The 14,711-nt window shown below is 39.5% G+C and overlaps 1 gene segment (V, D, J or C) and 1 further gene; both read left to right on the top strand.

The window, feature by feature from the left end:
• Igh (immunoglobulin heavy chain complex) overlaps nucleotides 1-14,711 on the top strand; it is a 2,751,187-nt gene that overhangs the window by 1,284,807 nt on the left and 1,451,669 nt on the right.
• On the top strand, nucleotides 1,083-1,376 carry Ighv1-20 (immunoglobulin heavy variable V1-20). The segment is given in 1 exon segment: nucleotides 1,083-1,376. A coding segment is annotated over 1 exon segment (294 nt).

The raw sequence follows: 14,711 nt of genomic DNA, 5'->3' as shown, positions 1-14,711 counted from the left end.
ATACATGAAAACATAAAGCATTTGTTTTTAAGGACCTTAATGAACTCATTGAGCATATTTCTTAGGTTCTTCCACATAGATGTACAATCCATAATTCATGTCTTACCAGTGAAGAATATTTCATTGTCTATACCCACACACTGTCACAATTTTTGTCCTTTCTTTTTTCTTTTTTTGTAAATCTAGATGAACTCTATTTACAAACTGCTGTGAATGGAGCAGCAATAAGCATGGATGTGCAATTGTCTCTGTAGTAATATAGAGTATCTTAAGTATATTATCTGGAGGTTTGGAGCTGGGACAGAGCACAGTTTTATTTACTTTTTTTGGTGACAATTTAAAACAGAATTTCAAAGTCAGTATTCTACACTGACTATTATACTCATAACAATAATAAGTAAAGATTAAACATTTTCCATATAACATCCATGTCAGTACTTTTCTCATTTGCCTTCTTCCATACCAACATCTGACTGAGTTCTAATTAAGACGTTAAATTTTTAACACTGCACTTAGCTAATGGGTATTTCCATCTTTATTATTTTCAATATCTTCATTTTGATCTTCACAAATCATTATCTGTAAATCAAAATGTGAACATAGCCCCAGAGTGGAGTAACAGACTTAGGCCAAATATCGATAGAGAGATTTGTCGCTGTAGTTACAAGAATAACAGCAGTGCAGGGTTCACAGAAATTATATGGGATGCATTTCCTCAGAGAGTAATTGGATTTGGATCATCCTGCTGCTTGTCCCAAGTACCTTTAAGACCTTCCTTTCCAGCTATTCTCCATTTGGATTGGTTCTTACATATGAAGTCCCCTGCTCATGAATATGCAAATTACCTAAGTCTACAGTGGTTAAAAACAGGGATGTCAACACCCTAAAAACAACCTATGATCACTGTCCTCTCCACAGTCCCTGAAGACACTGACTCTAACCATGGGATGGAGCTGGATCTTTCTCTTTCTCCTGTCAGTAACTGCAGGTAAGAGGCTCACCAGTTCCAAATTTGAAGAAAAGAAATGGCCTGGGATGTCACTGTCATACACTCTGTCTTTCTCTTCACAGGTGTGTTCTCTGAGGTTCAGCTGCAGCAGTCTGGACCTGAGCTGGTGAAGCCTGGGGATTCAGTGAAGATATCCTGCAAGGCTTCTGGTTACTCATTTACTGGCTACTTTATGAACTGGGTGATGCAGAGCCATGGAAAGAGCCTTGAGTGGATTGGACGTATTAATCCTTACAATGGTGATACTTTCTACAACCAGAAGTTCAAGGGCAAGGCCACATTGACTGTAGACAAATCCTCTAGCACAGCCCACATGGAGCTCCGGAGCCTGACATCTGAGGACTCTGCAGTCTATTATTGTGCAAGACACTGTACTACAAACACATCCTTAGTGTGTCAGAAAACTTGGAGGTACAGCAAGTTCCCTTGGGACTGACAAGACTTAGAGAAGTGTCACTTGTAGATTTGCTTAGATGTATTCCTTTGGGTAGTGTGTTTTTGTGTCTATTTCTTAAAAACCCATTGTGCTTTTTCAGCTTTTCAGAAGGACATCCATGAATTACATGGATGATTAGGACAATCCTAGAGTAGTGCATGCCTTTTCAATATGGATAACAGTGAACAATCTCAGTGACATATTTCTTCTTTCATAAAACAACAGAAAAGGGAAACTGATAATGGATGATAAAATTATGTTTGTGTTGTGTAAAACTCTTGAACTTTGGAATAGCTGGGAATAAAGTATAATATGAATTTGACCTATAAAATTTCACCAAATTCTGAGCAAAGAAAAAGCCCTTTCAAAGTTTTTTTTTTGACTCAGTAGGTTCTATATATTTCATTTTTTTTAATTAGGTATTTTCCTCGTTTACATTTTCAATGCTATCCCAAAAATCCCCCATAACCACCCACCCAATCCCCTACCCACCCACTCCCCGGTTTTGGCCCTGGGGTTCCGCTGTACTGGGGCATATAAAGTTTGCAAGTCCAATGGGCCTCTCATTGCAGTGATGACCGACTAGGCAATCTTTTGATACATATGCAGCTAGAGACAAGAGCTCCGGGGTACTAGTTAGTTCATATTGTTGTTCCACCTATAGGGTTGCAGTTCCCTTTAGCTCCTTGGGTAATTTCTCTAGCTCCTCCATTGGGGGCCGTGTGACCCATCAAATAGCTGACTGTGATCATCCACTTCTGTGTTTGCTAGGCCCCGGCATAGTCTCAAAAGAGACAGCTATATCTGGGTCCATTCAGCAAAATCTTGCTAGGGTATGCAATGGTGTCAGCGTTTGGAAGCTGATTATGGGATGGATCCCTGCATATGGCAATCACTAGATGGTCCGTCCTTTCGTCACAGCTCCAAATTTTGTCTCTGTAACTCCTTCCATGGGTGTTTTGATCCCATTTCTAAGAAGGGGCAAATTGTCCACACTTTGGTCTTCGTTCTTCTTGAATTTCATGCGTTTAGCAAATTATATCTTATATCTTGGTTATTCTAAGTTTCTGGGCTAATATCCACTTATCAGTGAGTACATATGGTGCTAGTTCCTTTGTGATTGGGTTACCTCACACAGGATGATGCCCACCAGGTCCCTCCATTTGCCTAGGAATTTCATAAATTCATTTTTTTAATAGCTGAGTAGTACTCCATTGTGTAAATGCACCACATTTTCTGTATCCATTCCACTGTTGAGGGGCATCTGGGTTCTTTCCAGCTTCTGGCTATTATAAATAAGGCTGCTATTAACATAGTGGAGCATGTGTCCTTCTTACCGGTTGGGACATCTTCTGGATATATGCCCAGGAGAGGTATTGCAGGATCCTCTGGTCGCACTATGTCGATTTTCTGAGGAACTGCCAGACTGATTTCCAGAGTGGTTGTATAAGCTTGCAATCCCACCAACAATGGAGAAGTGTTCCTCTTTCTCCACATCCTCGCCAGCATCTGCTGTCACCTGAATTTTTGATCTTAGCCATTCTGACTGAAGTAAAGTGGAATCTCAGGGTTGTTTTGATTTGCACTTTCCTGATGATTAAGGATGTTGAACATTCATTCAGGTGCTTCTCAGCCATTTGGTATTACTCAGGTGAGAATTCTTTGTACAGCTCTGAGCCCCATTTTTTAATGGGTTTTATTTGAATTTCTGGAGTCCACCTTCTTGAGTTCTTTATATATATTGGATATTAGTCCCCTATCCGATTTGGGGTAGGTAAAGATCTTTCCCAATCTGTTGGTGGCCTTTTTGTCTTATTTACGGTGTCTTTTGTTTTGCAGAGTAATTGTGGCTTCATAAAATGAGTTGGGTTGAGTACCTTCCGTTTCTATTTTGTGGAATAGTTTGTGAAGAACTGGAATTAGGTCTTCTTTGAAGGCCTGAGAGAACTCTGCACTAAACCCATCTGGTCCTGGGCTTTTTTTGGTTAGGAGACTATTAATGCCTGCTTCTATTTCTTTAGGGGATATAGGACTGTTTAGATCATTAACCTGATCTTGATTTAGCTTTGGTACCTGGTATCTGTCTAGAAACTTGTCCATTTCATCCAGGTTTTCCAGTTTTGTTGAGTATAGCCTTTTGTAGAAGGATCTGATGGTGTTTTGGATTTCTTCAGGATCTGTTGTTATGTTTCCCTTTTCATTTCTGATTTTGTTAATTAGGATTTTGTCCCTGTGCCCTCTAGTGAGTCTGACTAAGGGTTTATCTATCTTGTTAATTTTCTCAAAGAACCAGCTCCTTGATTGGTTGATTCTTTGAATAGTTCTTCTTGTTTCCACTTGGTTGATTTCACCCCTGAGTTTGATTATTTCCTTCCTTCTACTCCTCTTGGGTGAATTTGCTTCCTTTTGTTCTAGAGCTTTTAGGTGTGTTGTCAAGCTGCTAATGTGTGCTCTCTCTAGTTTCTTTTTGGAGGCACTCAGAGCTATGAGTTTTCCTCTTAGGAATGCTTTCATTGTGTCCCATAAGTTTGGGTATGTTGTGACTTCATTTTTATTAAACTCCAAAAAGTCCTTAATTTCTTTCTTTATTCCTTCCTTGACCAAGTTATCATTGAGAAGAGTGTTGTTCAGTTTCCAAGTGAATGTTGACTTTCTATTAGTTATTTTGTTATTGAAGATCAGCCTTAGTCCATGGTGATCTGATAGGATGCATGGGACAATTTCAATATTTTTGTATATGTTGAGGCTTGTTTTGTGACCAAATATGTGGTCAATATTGGAGAAGGTACCATGAGGTGCTGAGAAGAAGGTATATCCTTTTGTTTTAGGATAAAATGTTCTGTAGATATCTGTTAAGTCCATTTGTTTCATCACTTCTGTTAGTTTCACTGTGTCCCTGTTTAGTTTCTGTTTCCATGATCTGTCCATTGGTGAAAATGGTGTCTTGAAGTCTCCCAATATTATTGTGTGAGGTGCAATGTGTGCTTTGAGCTTTACTAAAGTGTCTTCAATGAATGTGGCTGCCCTTTTATTTGGTGCATATATATTCAGAATTGAGAGTTCCTCTTGGAGGATTTAACATTTGATGTGTATGAAGTGCCACTCCTTGTCTTTTTTGATTATTTTGGGTAGGAAGTCGACTTTGTTACATATTAGAATGGCTACTCCAGCTTGTTTCTTCATACCACTTGCTTGGAAAATTGTTTTCTAGCCTTTCATTCTGAGGTAGTGTCTATCTTTTTTCTCTGAGATGAGTTTCCTGTAAGCAGCAAAATGTTGGGTCTTGTTTGTGTAGCCAGTTTGTTACTCTATGTCTTTTTATTGGGGAGTTGAGTCCATTGATATTAAGAGATATTAAGAAAAGTAATTGTTCCTTCCTGTTATTTTTGTTGTTAAATTTGGCATTCTGTTCTTGTGTCTGTCTTCTTTTAGGTTTGTTGAGGAGGATTAACTTCTTGTTTTTTTCTAGGGTGTGGTTCCCGTCCTTCTATTGGTTTTATTCTGTTATTATCCTTTGAAGGGCTGGATTCGTGCAGAGGTAATGGGTGAATTTGGTTTTGTTGTGGAATACTTTGGTTTCTCCATCTATGGTAATTGAGAGTTTGGCTGGGTATAATAGCTTGGGCTGGAATTTGTGTTCTCTTAGTGTCTGTATAACATCTGTCCAGGTTCTTTTGGCTTTCATAGTCTCTGGTGAAAAATCTGGTGTAATTCTGATAGGCTTGCCTTTATATGTTACTTGACCTTTCTCCCTTACTGCTTTTAGTATTCTATCTTTATTTAGTGCATTTGTTGTTCTGATTATTATGTGTCATGTGGAATTTCTTTTTTGGTCCAGTCTATTTGGAGTTCTGTATGCTTCTTGTATGTTCATAGGCATCTCTTTTTTAGATTTGGGAAGTTTTCTTCAATAATTTTGTTGAAGATGTTTGATGGTCCTTTGAGTTGAAAATCTTCATTCTCATCCACTCCTATTATCCGTAGGTTTGGTCTTCTCATTGTGTCCTGGATATCCTGAATGTTTTGAGTTAGGATCTTTTTGCATTTTCCATTTTCTTTGATTGTTGTGCCGATGTTCTCTATGAAATCTTCTGCACCTGAGATTCTCTCTTCCATCTCTCCTATTCTGTTGCTGATGCTCGCATCTATGGTTCCAGATTTCTTTCCTAGGGTTTCTATATCCAGCGTTGCCTCTCTTTGGGATTTCTTTATTGTGTCTATTTCCCTTTTTAGGTCTTGGATGGTTTTATTCAATTCCATCACCTGTTTGGTTGTGTTTTCCTGCAATTCTTTAAGGGATTTTTGTGTTTCCTCTTTAATGTCTTCTACCTGTTTGGTTATGTTTTCCTGCAATTCTTTAAGGGATTTTTGTGTTTCCTCTTTAATGACTTCTACTTGTTTAGCAGTGTTCTCCTGTATTTCTTTAAGTGAGTTATTTAAGTCCTTGATGTCCTCTACCATCATCATGAGATATGCTTTTAAATCCAGGTGTAGCTTTTCAGGTGTGTTGGGGTGCCCTGGACTGGGAGAAGTGGGAGTGCTGGGTTCTGATGATGGTGAGTGGTCCTGGTTTCTGTTAGTAAGATTCTTATGTTTACCTTTTGCCATCTGGTAATCTCTGGAGATAGTTGTTATAGTTGTCTCTGTTTAGAGATTGTTCCTCTGGTGATTTTGTTACCCTCTATCAGCAGACCTGGGAGACTAGCTTTCTCCTCTGAGTTTCAGTGGTCAGAGCAGTCTCTGCAGGCAAGTTCTCCTCTTTCAGGGAAGGTGCACAGTTATCTGGTGTTTGGACCTCCTCCTGTCCGAAGATGAAGGCCCAAAACAGGATCTTTCAGAGAATCTGTGTTGCTTTGGCCTGTCACAGAAGTCATTGTTTCAGTAGTCCACACTCTCACCTGTAAAGACTACTTTCCGCAGAGTCCTGGAAGCAAGGTGGCTCCTGTGGAACCTGAGGCAGAAGCCTCCCAGGCCGGGCGGACACCTGTGCTCTGACCAGGAAGGTGGCCTGTTGTCTGGAGCCGAAAATGGCGCCACCTCAGAGGCTTTGTGGCTCTTGCCTATCCCAGAAACTGCTGGCCTCTGTATTCCACACTCTCACCTGTGCAGACTGCCCTCTATGGAATCTCGGAACCTAGGTGGCTTCCTCAGAACCTAAGGTAGAAGCCTCTCAGGCCGGGCGGACACCTGTGCTCTGACCAGGAAGGTGGCCTGTTGTCTGGAGCCGAAAATGGCACCACCTCAGAGGCTTTGTGGCTCTTGCCTATCCCAGAAACTGCTGGCCTCTATATTCCACACTCTCACCTGTGCAGACTGCCCTCTATGGAATCTCAGAACCTAGGTGGCTTCCGCAAAACCTAAGGTAGAAGCCTCTCAGGCCAGGCGGACACCTGTGCTCTGACCAAGAAGGTGGCCGGGTGGAGTAGCCATTCTAATAAAATCCACTTCCAACCCAAAGTCATCAAAAAAGACAAGTAGGGGCCCTTCAGACTCATCAAAGATAAAAACATCCAACAGGAACTCTGAAATCTGCTTACCTATGCTCCAAATACAAGGGCAGCCACATTCATTAAAGAAACTTTAGTAAAGCTCAAAGCACCAATTGCACCTCATAAAAAATAGTGGGAGACTTCAACATTCCACTTTCATCAATGGACAGATCATGGAAACAGAAACTAAACAGGGACACAGTGAAACTAACAGAAGTGTTGAAACAAATGGACTTAACAGATATCTACAGAATATTTTATCCTAAAACAAAAGGATATACCTTCTTCTCAGCACCTCATGGTACCTTCTCCAAAATTGACCACATAATTGGTCACAAAACAAGCCTCAACATATACAAAAATATAAAAAATTTCCCATGCATTCTATCAGATCACCATGGACTAAGTCTGATCTTCAATAACAAAATAAATAATTGAAAGCCAAAATTCACGTGGACACTGAATGACACTCTTCTCAGTGATACCTTGGTCAAGGAAGGAATAAAGAATGAAATTAAGAACTTTTTGTAGTTTAATGAAAATGAAGCCGCAACATACACAAACTTATGGGACACTATGAAAGCATTTCTAAGAAGAAAACTTAGAGCATTTCTAAGAAGAAAACTCATAGCTCTGAGTGCCTCCAAAAAGAAACTAGAGAGAGCACACATTAGCAGCTTGACAACACCCCTAAAAGCTCTAGAGCAAAAGGAAGCAAATTCACCCAAGAGGAGTAGACAGCAGGAATTAACCAAAATCAGGGGTGAAATCGACCAAGTGGAAATAGGAAGAACTATTCAAAGAATCAACCAAACGAGGAGCTGGTTCTTTGAGAAAATCAACAAGATAGATAAACCTTTAGCCAGACTCACTAGAGGGCACAGGAACAGCATTCTAATTAACAAAATCAGAAATGAATAGGGAGACATAAAAACAGATCCTGAAGAAATCCAAAACACCATAAGATCCTTTTACAAAAGACCATACTCAACAAAACTGGAAAACCTGGATGAAATGGACAAGTTTCTAGGCAGATACCAGGTACCAAAGTTAAATCAAGATCAGGTTAATGATATAAACAGTCGATATCCCAAAAAGAAATACAAGGAGTCGTTAATAGCCTCACAACCAAAAAAGCCCAGGACCAGAAGGGTTTACTGCAGTTCTATGAGACATTCAAAGATCTAATCCCAGTTCTTCACAAACTATTCCACAAGATAGAAACAGAATGTACTCTACCCAACTCATTCTATAAAGCCACAATTACTCTGATACCTAAACCATAAAAAGACCCAACAAAGATAGAGGACTTCAGAACAATTTCCCTTATGAATATCGATGCAAAAATCTTCAATAAAGTTCTTGCTAATGGAATTCAAGAACACACCAAAACAATCATCCATCATGACCAAGTAGGTTTCATCCCAGAGATGCAGGGATGTTTCAATATATGGAAATTCATCAACGTAATCCAGAACATAAACAAACTCAAAGACAAAAACCACATGATCATCTCCTTAGATGCGGAGAAGGCATTTGCAAAAATCCAACAACCATTCATGATAAAAGTCTTGGAAAGATCAGGAATTCAAGGCCCATACTTAAACATGATAAAAGCAATCTACAGCAAACCAGAAGCCAACATCAAAGTAAATGGTGAGAAGCTGGAAGCAATCCCACTAAAATCAGGAACTAGACAAGTCTGCCCACTTTCTCCCTACCTATTCAACATTGTGCTAGAAGTCCTAGAGAGAGCAATTTGACAGCAAATGGAGATCAAGGGGATACAAATTGGAAAGGGGGAGGTCAAAATATCACTTTTTGCAGATGATATGATAATATATATATATATATATATATATATATATATATGTGACCCTAAAAATTCCACCAGAGAATTCCTAAGCCTGATAAACATCTTCAATCAAGTAGCTGGATATAAAATTAACTCAAACAAGTCAATGGCCTTTCTGTACACAAAAGATAAACAGGCTGAGAAAGAAATTCGGGAAGCAACACCCTTCTCAATAGTCACAAATTCTATAAAATACCTTGGCGTGACTCTAACTAAGGAAGTGAAAGATGTGTATAATAAGAACTTCAAGTCTCTGAAAAAAGAAATTAAAGAAGATCTCAGAAGATGGAAAGATCTCCCATGCTCATGGATTGGCAGGTTCAATATAGTAAAAATAGCTATCTTGCCAAAACCTATCTACAGATTCAATGCAATCCCATCAAAATTCCAACTCAATTCTTCAACGAAATAGAAAAGGCAATAGGCAGAATCATCTGGAATAACAAAAAAAACCTAGGATAGCAAAAACTCTTCTCCTGGATAAAAGAACCTCTGGTGGAATCACCATGCCTGACCTAAAACTGTACTAAAGAGCAGTTGTGATAAAAACTGCATGGTACTGGTATAGCAATAGACAAGAAGACCAATGGAACAGAATTGAACACCCAAGGATAAACCCACACACCTATCACTTGATCTTTTATAAGGAAGCTACAACAATCCAGTGGAAAAAAGACAACCTTTTCAACAAACGGTCCTGGCACAACTGGCGGTTATCATGCAGAAAAATATGAATTGATCCATTCCTATGTCTTTGTAATAAGGTCAAATCTAAGTGGATTAAGGAACTCCACATAAAACCAGAGACACTGAAACTTATAGAGGAGAAAGTGGGGGAAAGCCTGGAAGATATGGGCACAGGGAAAAATTCCTGAATAGAACAGCAATGGCTTGTGCTGTAACATCAAGTATCAATAAAAGAGACCTCATAAAGTTGCAAAGCTTCTACAAGGCAAAAGACACTGTCAATAAGACAAAAAGACCACCAACAGATTGAGAAAGTAATTTTACCTATCCTAAATTAGATAGTGGACTAATATCCAATATATATATGTAAAGAACCCAAGAAGGTGGACTACAGAAAATCAAATAACTCCATTAAAAAATTGGGCTGAGAGCTGAACAAAGAATTCTCACCTGAGGAATACCAAACAGCAGAGAAGCACCTGAAAAAATGTTCAACATCCTTAATCATCAGGGAAAAGCAAATCAAAACAACCCTAAGATTCCACCTCAAACCAGTCAGAAGGGCTAAGATCAAAAATTCAGGTGACAGCAGATGCTGGCAAGGATATGGAGAAAGAGGAACACTTCTCCATTGTTGGTGGGATTGCAATCTTGTACAACCACTCTGGAAGTCAGGCTGGAAGTTCTTCAGATAATTGGACATATTACTACTGAAGGATCCCGCAATACCACTCCTGGGCATAAATCCATTAGATGTTCCAAACCGGTAAGAAGGACACATGCTCCCCTATGTTCATAGCAACCTTATTTATAATAGCCAGAAGCTGGAAAGAACCCAGATGCTCCTCAACAGAGGAATGGATACACAAAATGTGCTATATTTACATAATAGAGTACTACTCAGCTATTAAAAAGAATGAATTCATGAAATTCCTAGGCAAATGAATGGAAATGGAGAGCATCATCCTGAGTAAGGTGACCCAATCACAAAAGAACTCACACAATATGTGCTCACTAATAAGTTGATATTAGCCCAGAAACTCAGGAAACCCCAGATATGATACAATTTGCTAAACACATGAAACTCAAGAAGAACAAAGACCAAAGTGTGGACAGTTTGCCCCTTCTTAGAATTGGGAATAAAATACCCATGGAAGGAGTTACAGAGACAATGTTTGGAGCTGTGACGAAAGGATGGGCCATCTAGAGACTGCCATATCTGGGGATCCATCCCATAATCAGCTTCCAAACGCTGACATCATTGCATACAGAAGCAAGATTTTGCTGAAAGGACACAGATAAAGCTTTCTCTTGTGAGACTATGCTGGGGCCTAGCAAACACAGAAGTGGATGCTCACAGTCAGTTATTGAATGGATCACAGTGCCCCCAATGGAGGAGCTAGAGAAAGTACCCAAGGAGCTAAAAGGATCTGCAATCCTGTAGGTGGAACGACAATATGAACTATCCAGTCACCCCCCCCCCCGGATCTGTGTCTCTAGCTGAAATTGAATCAGAGAAATGGCCTAGTCGGCTATCAGTGGAAAGAGAGGCCCATTAGTCGTGCAAACTTTATATGCCTCAGTATAGGGGAACGACAGGGCCAAGAATTGGGAGTCGATGTGTGGGGGAGTGGGTGGCGGAGCGTGTGGGGTCTTTTGGGATAGCATTGGAAATATAAATAAAATAAATACCCAGTAAAAAAAGAAAAAAATAATAGATTAAAAAATAAATCCTCTCATGGAATAACCATGCCTGACATTAAGCTGCACTACAGAGCAATTATGATAAGTACTGCATGGTATTGGTACAATGAAAGACAGGTAGATCAATAGAATAGAATTGAAGACCCAGAAACGAATCCTCAAACTATGGTCACTTAATCTTTGATAAGGGAGCTAAAACCCTTCAGTGGATAAAAGACTGCATTTTCAATAAATGGTGCTAGCATAACTGGAGGTTATCATGTAGAAGCATTCAAATTGATCCATTTTTATCTTCTTTTAGAAAGCTCAAGTCTAAGTGGATCAAAGACCTTCACATAAAATCAGAGACACTGAAATTAATAGTGGAGAGAGTAGGGAAAAACCTCAAAGACATGGGCACAGGGGAAAAATTCCTAAATAGAATAGCAATGGCTTGCAATATAAGATCAAGAATTGACAAATGGGACTTCATAAAATTGCAACGGTTCTGTAAGGCAAAAGACACTGTCAATAAGACAAAAAGGCCACTAACAGATTGAGAAAGGATTTTTACCAATTCTAAATCTGATAGGGGACTGATATCCAATATATACAAAGAGCTCAAGAAGCTGGATTGCAGAACTTCAAATAAAGCCATTAAAAATGGGGTTCAGAGCTAAACAAAGAAATCTCAACTGAAAAATACCAAATGGCTGAGAATCACCTGAAAAAATGTTCAACATTCTTAATCATCAGGGAAATGCAAATCAAAACAACCCTGAGATTCCACTTCACACCAGTCAGAATGGCTAAGATCAAAAATTCGTATTTCCGCAGATGCTGGTGAGGATGTGGAGAAAGAGAAACACTCCTCCACTGCTGGTGGGATTGCAAGCTTGTACACCGATTCTGGAAGGCAGTCTGGAGTTTTCTCAGGAAATTGAACATAAGACTACCGGAAGATCCAGCAATACCTCTCCTGGGCATATACCCAGAAGAAGTTCCAACTGGTAATAAGAACACCTGCTCTACTATGTTCATAGCAGTGTTATTTATAATAGCCAGAAGCTGGAAAGAACCCAGATGTACATCAGCAGAAGAATGGATACAGAAAATGTGGTACATTTACACAATGGAGTACTACTCAGCAATTAATAACAGTGGATTTATGAAATTCTTGGTGCAATAGAGGTACCTGGAGGGTATCATCCTTAGTGAACACAAAAATGTCATTAGATATACACTCACTGATAAATGGATACTAGCCCAGAAACATAGGACACCCAAGATACTATTTTCAAAACACAAGGGAATCAAGAAGAGGGAAATACCCATGTAAGTGTTCATAGAGTCAAAGTTTGGAGCTAAGACAAAAGGATGGACTATCCAGAGATGACCCCACCCGGGGATCCATCCCATAATCAGTGACCAAACCCAGATACCGTTTCATAATGCCAGAAAAAAATTTGCTAAAGGGACCCTGTTGTAGCTGTCTCTTATGAGGCTATGCCAGTGTTTGGCAAATACAGAAGTGGATGCTCACAGTCATCTATAAAATGGAAAACAGGGCCCCCAATGGAGAAGCTAGAGAAAACACACAAGGAGCTGAGGGCAGTCTGCAACCCTATAGGTGGAATAACAATATGAACTAACCAGTACCCACAGAGCTCATATCTCTAGCTGCATATGTAGCAGAAGATAGCATAGTTGGCCATCACTGGGAAGAGAGGCCTTTTGGTATTGCAAACATTATATGCCCCAATAGAGGGGAATGCCAGGCCCAAGAAGCAGGAGTGGATGGATGGGTAGTGGACCAGGACATAGGGAAGGTATAGGGAACTTTCAGGATATCATTTGAAATGTATGTAAAGAAAATATTAAAAAAAAAAAGACTGGAAACCAGGTTGGCAAACTCCAAACTCTGTACCTCAATGGCTAATGTCAAAGCAGTCTTTACCTTTCCAACTACTGTTTCATCTTTGTTGACTACAAAATACTTCTTTCTCCTTTGTTGACTACACACACACACACACAGAGAGCACACACACAGAGAGAGAGAGAGAGAGAGAGAGAGAGAGAGAGAGAGAGAGAGAGAGAGAGAGAGAGAGAGAGAGAGAGAGGGAGGGAGGGAGAGAGAGAGTTATAGCATCTAGACTTGCATCTTCTATATATTTGGACTGAGTGGGAATTACTTTCTGTTGGGAAGTTGACCATGAGAAGAAACTTCTAAGTTTGTGCTTGCTTGAATCTCCTGAGATAGAAGAGGGACAGTAGGAGCTTTGTCTGTTCCTGGCACCAGGCCCCTGTCATGTAGCCACAACCCACTATAAAGAGAGTTGTGGACATCAGTCACATAGGGGCAATGGCAAATTGCCTTTCCACATGTAGAAGATCTTTCCCTTTTACACCTAATTACAAATGAGAACTCTTAGAGCTAAAGTCCACTCCCAACAGGAAAGCAGGTGACTTTAAGAGCTTCATTGATGATAATGTACTAGCAACATAGATTCAGAGTCTGAGACATTAGTCACCATCTCATTATAAAGGAGAGACAATTTTCCTTGCATTTGTGCCCTGCAGAGTCATTAGTTGCAAGGATGTAGTACTGGTGAAGTCACCCTGGGCAGCTATAGTGTAAAAGATGGAAAATCTAACCTTCAGGTGAGTTCATGACCAGCAGGGGTCACAAAGGAGCCAAGAATCCCCAACAAAGAGATGTGGGTATGGGAATACTTTCTATCCTCGGGTTTCCTTTCTTAACTTACAGACACCTATTGCAATTGGCATGTAATGTTTCCATACTCAAACACTGTGAAGATTCCCACTTAAGCACTTCAAAGATGTATATTTTCTTCTTATTCAATACATATAAACCTAGACTCCTGAGATATTTTAGATACTGATCCACCATCCCAGTATCATACAGGATCTCTTCCAAAGACCCTGCCACATATATAAAGAAGATGGCCTGCCTTGGCCTCAGTGGGAGAAGTTGCACCTACATCTTGAGATACATGAAGCCCCACAGAGTTGGGAAACCTTGTGAAGGTGGGGCATTCTATTGAAAACAGTGAGGAGGAAAAAATACGAAGAGGAATTGTCATAGGATAGACCTGGAGGTGGGCAATGACTGAGTTGTAAAAAAATAAAAGTAATTAAATATAAATATTAAAATTTAAACTCATCACTGATATTCTTTCCAAACTTTTGCCAGAAAAATCCACCACTCACTCAAATGTAAACTCTTCCATTTTTTCTATAGATACAAAAATACCATAAAAGTTTATTAAAAAATAAAAATGATGAAACACACACACACACCACACACACAAACACACACACTCACACACACAAACCTCAGAAAGGCATAAATTGCAACCCTATAATCACAATATAAATATTCAAAAGACATGTCAGCAAAATTGATATAGAAATTAATGAGAATAAATATCTATAAACCACTGTAGAGTTTGTTTGCTTTTGAGCTTTTACTATTAGATATGTGTCCATCATTAAATGTTGTTAATAAGACCAGAATCCTCAGAGCTCCCA

This window comes from Mus musculus, chromosome 12 (assembly GCF_000001635.26).
Source record: "Mus musculus strain C57BL/6J chromosome 12, GRCm38.p6 C57BL/6J".
Lineage (NCBI taxonomy): Eukaryota > Metazoa > Chordata > Mammalia > Rodentia > Muridae > Mus > Mus musculus.
The sequence above is the reverse complement of the archived record's forward strand: the minus strand, read 5'-3'. Positions and strand labels throughout refer to the sequence as shown.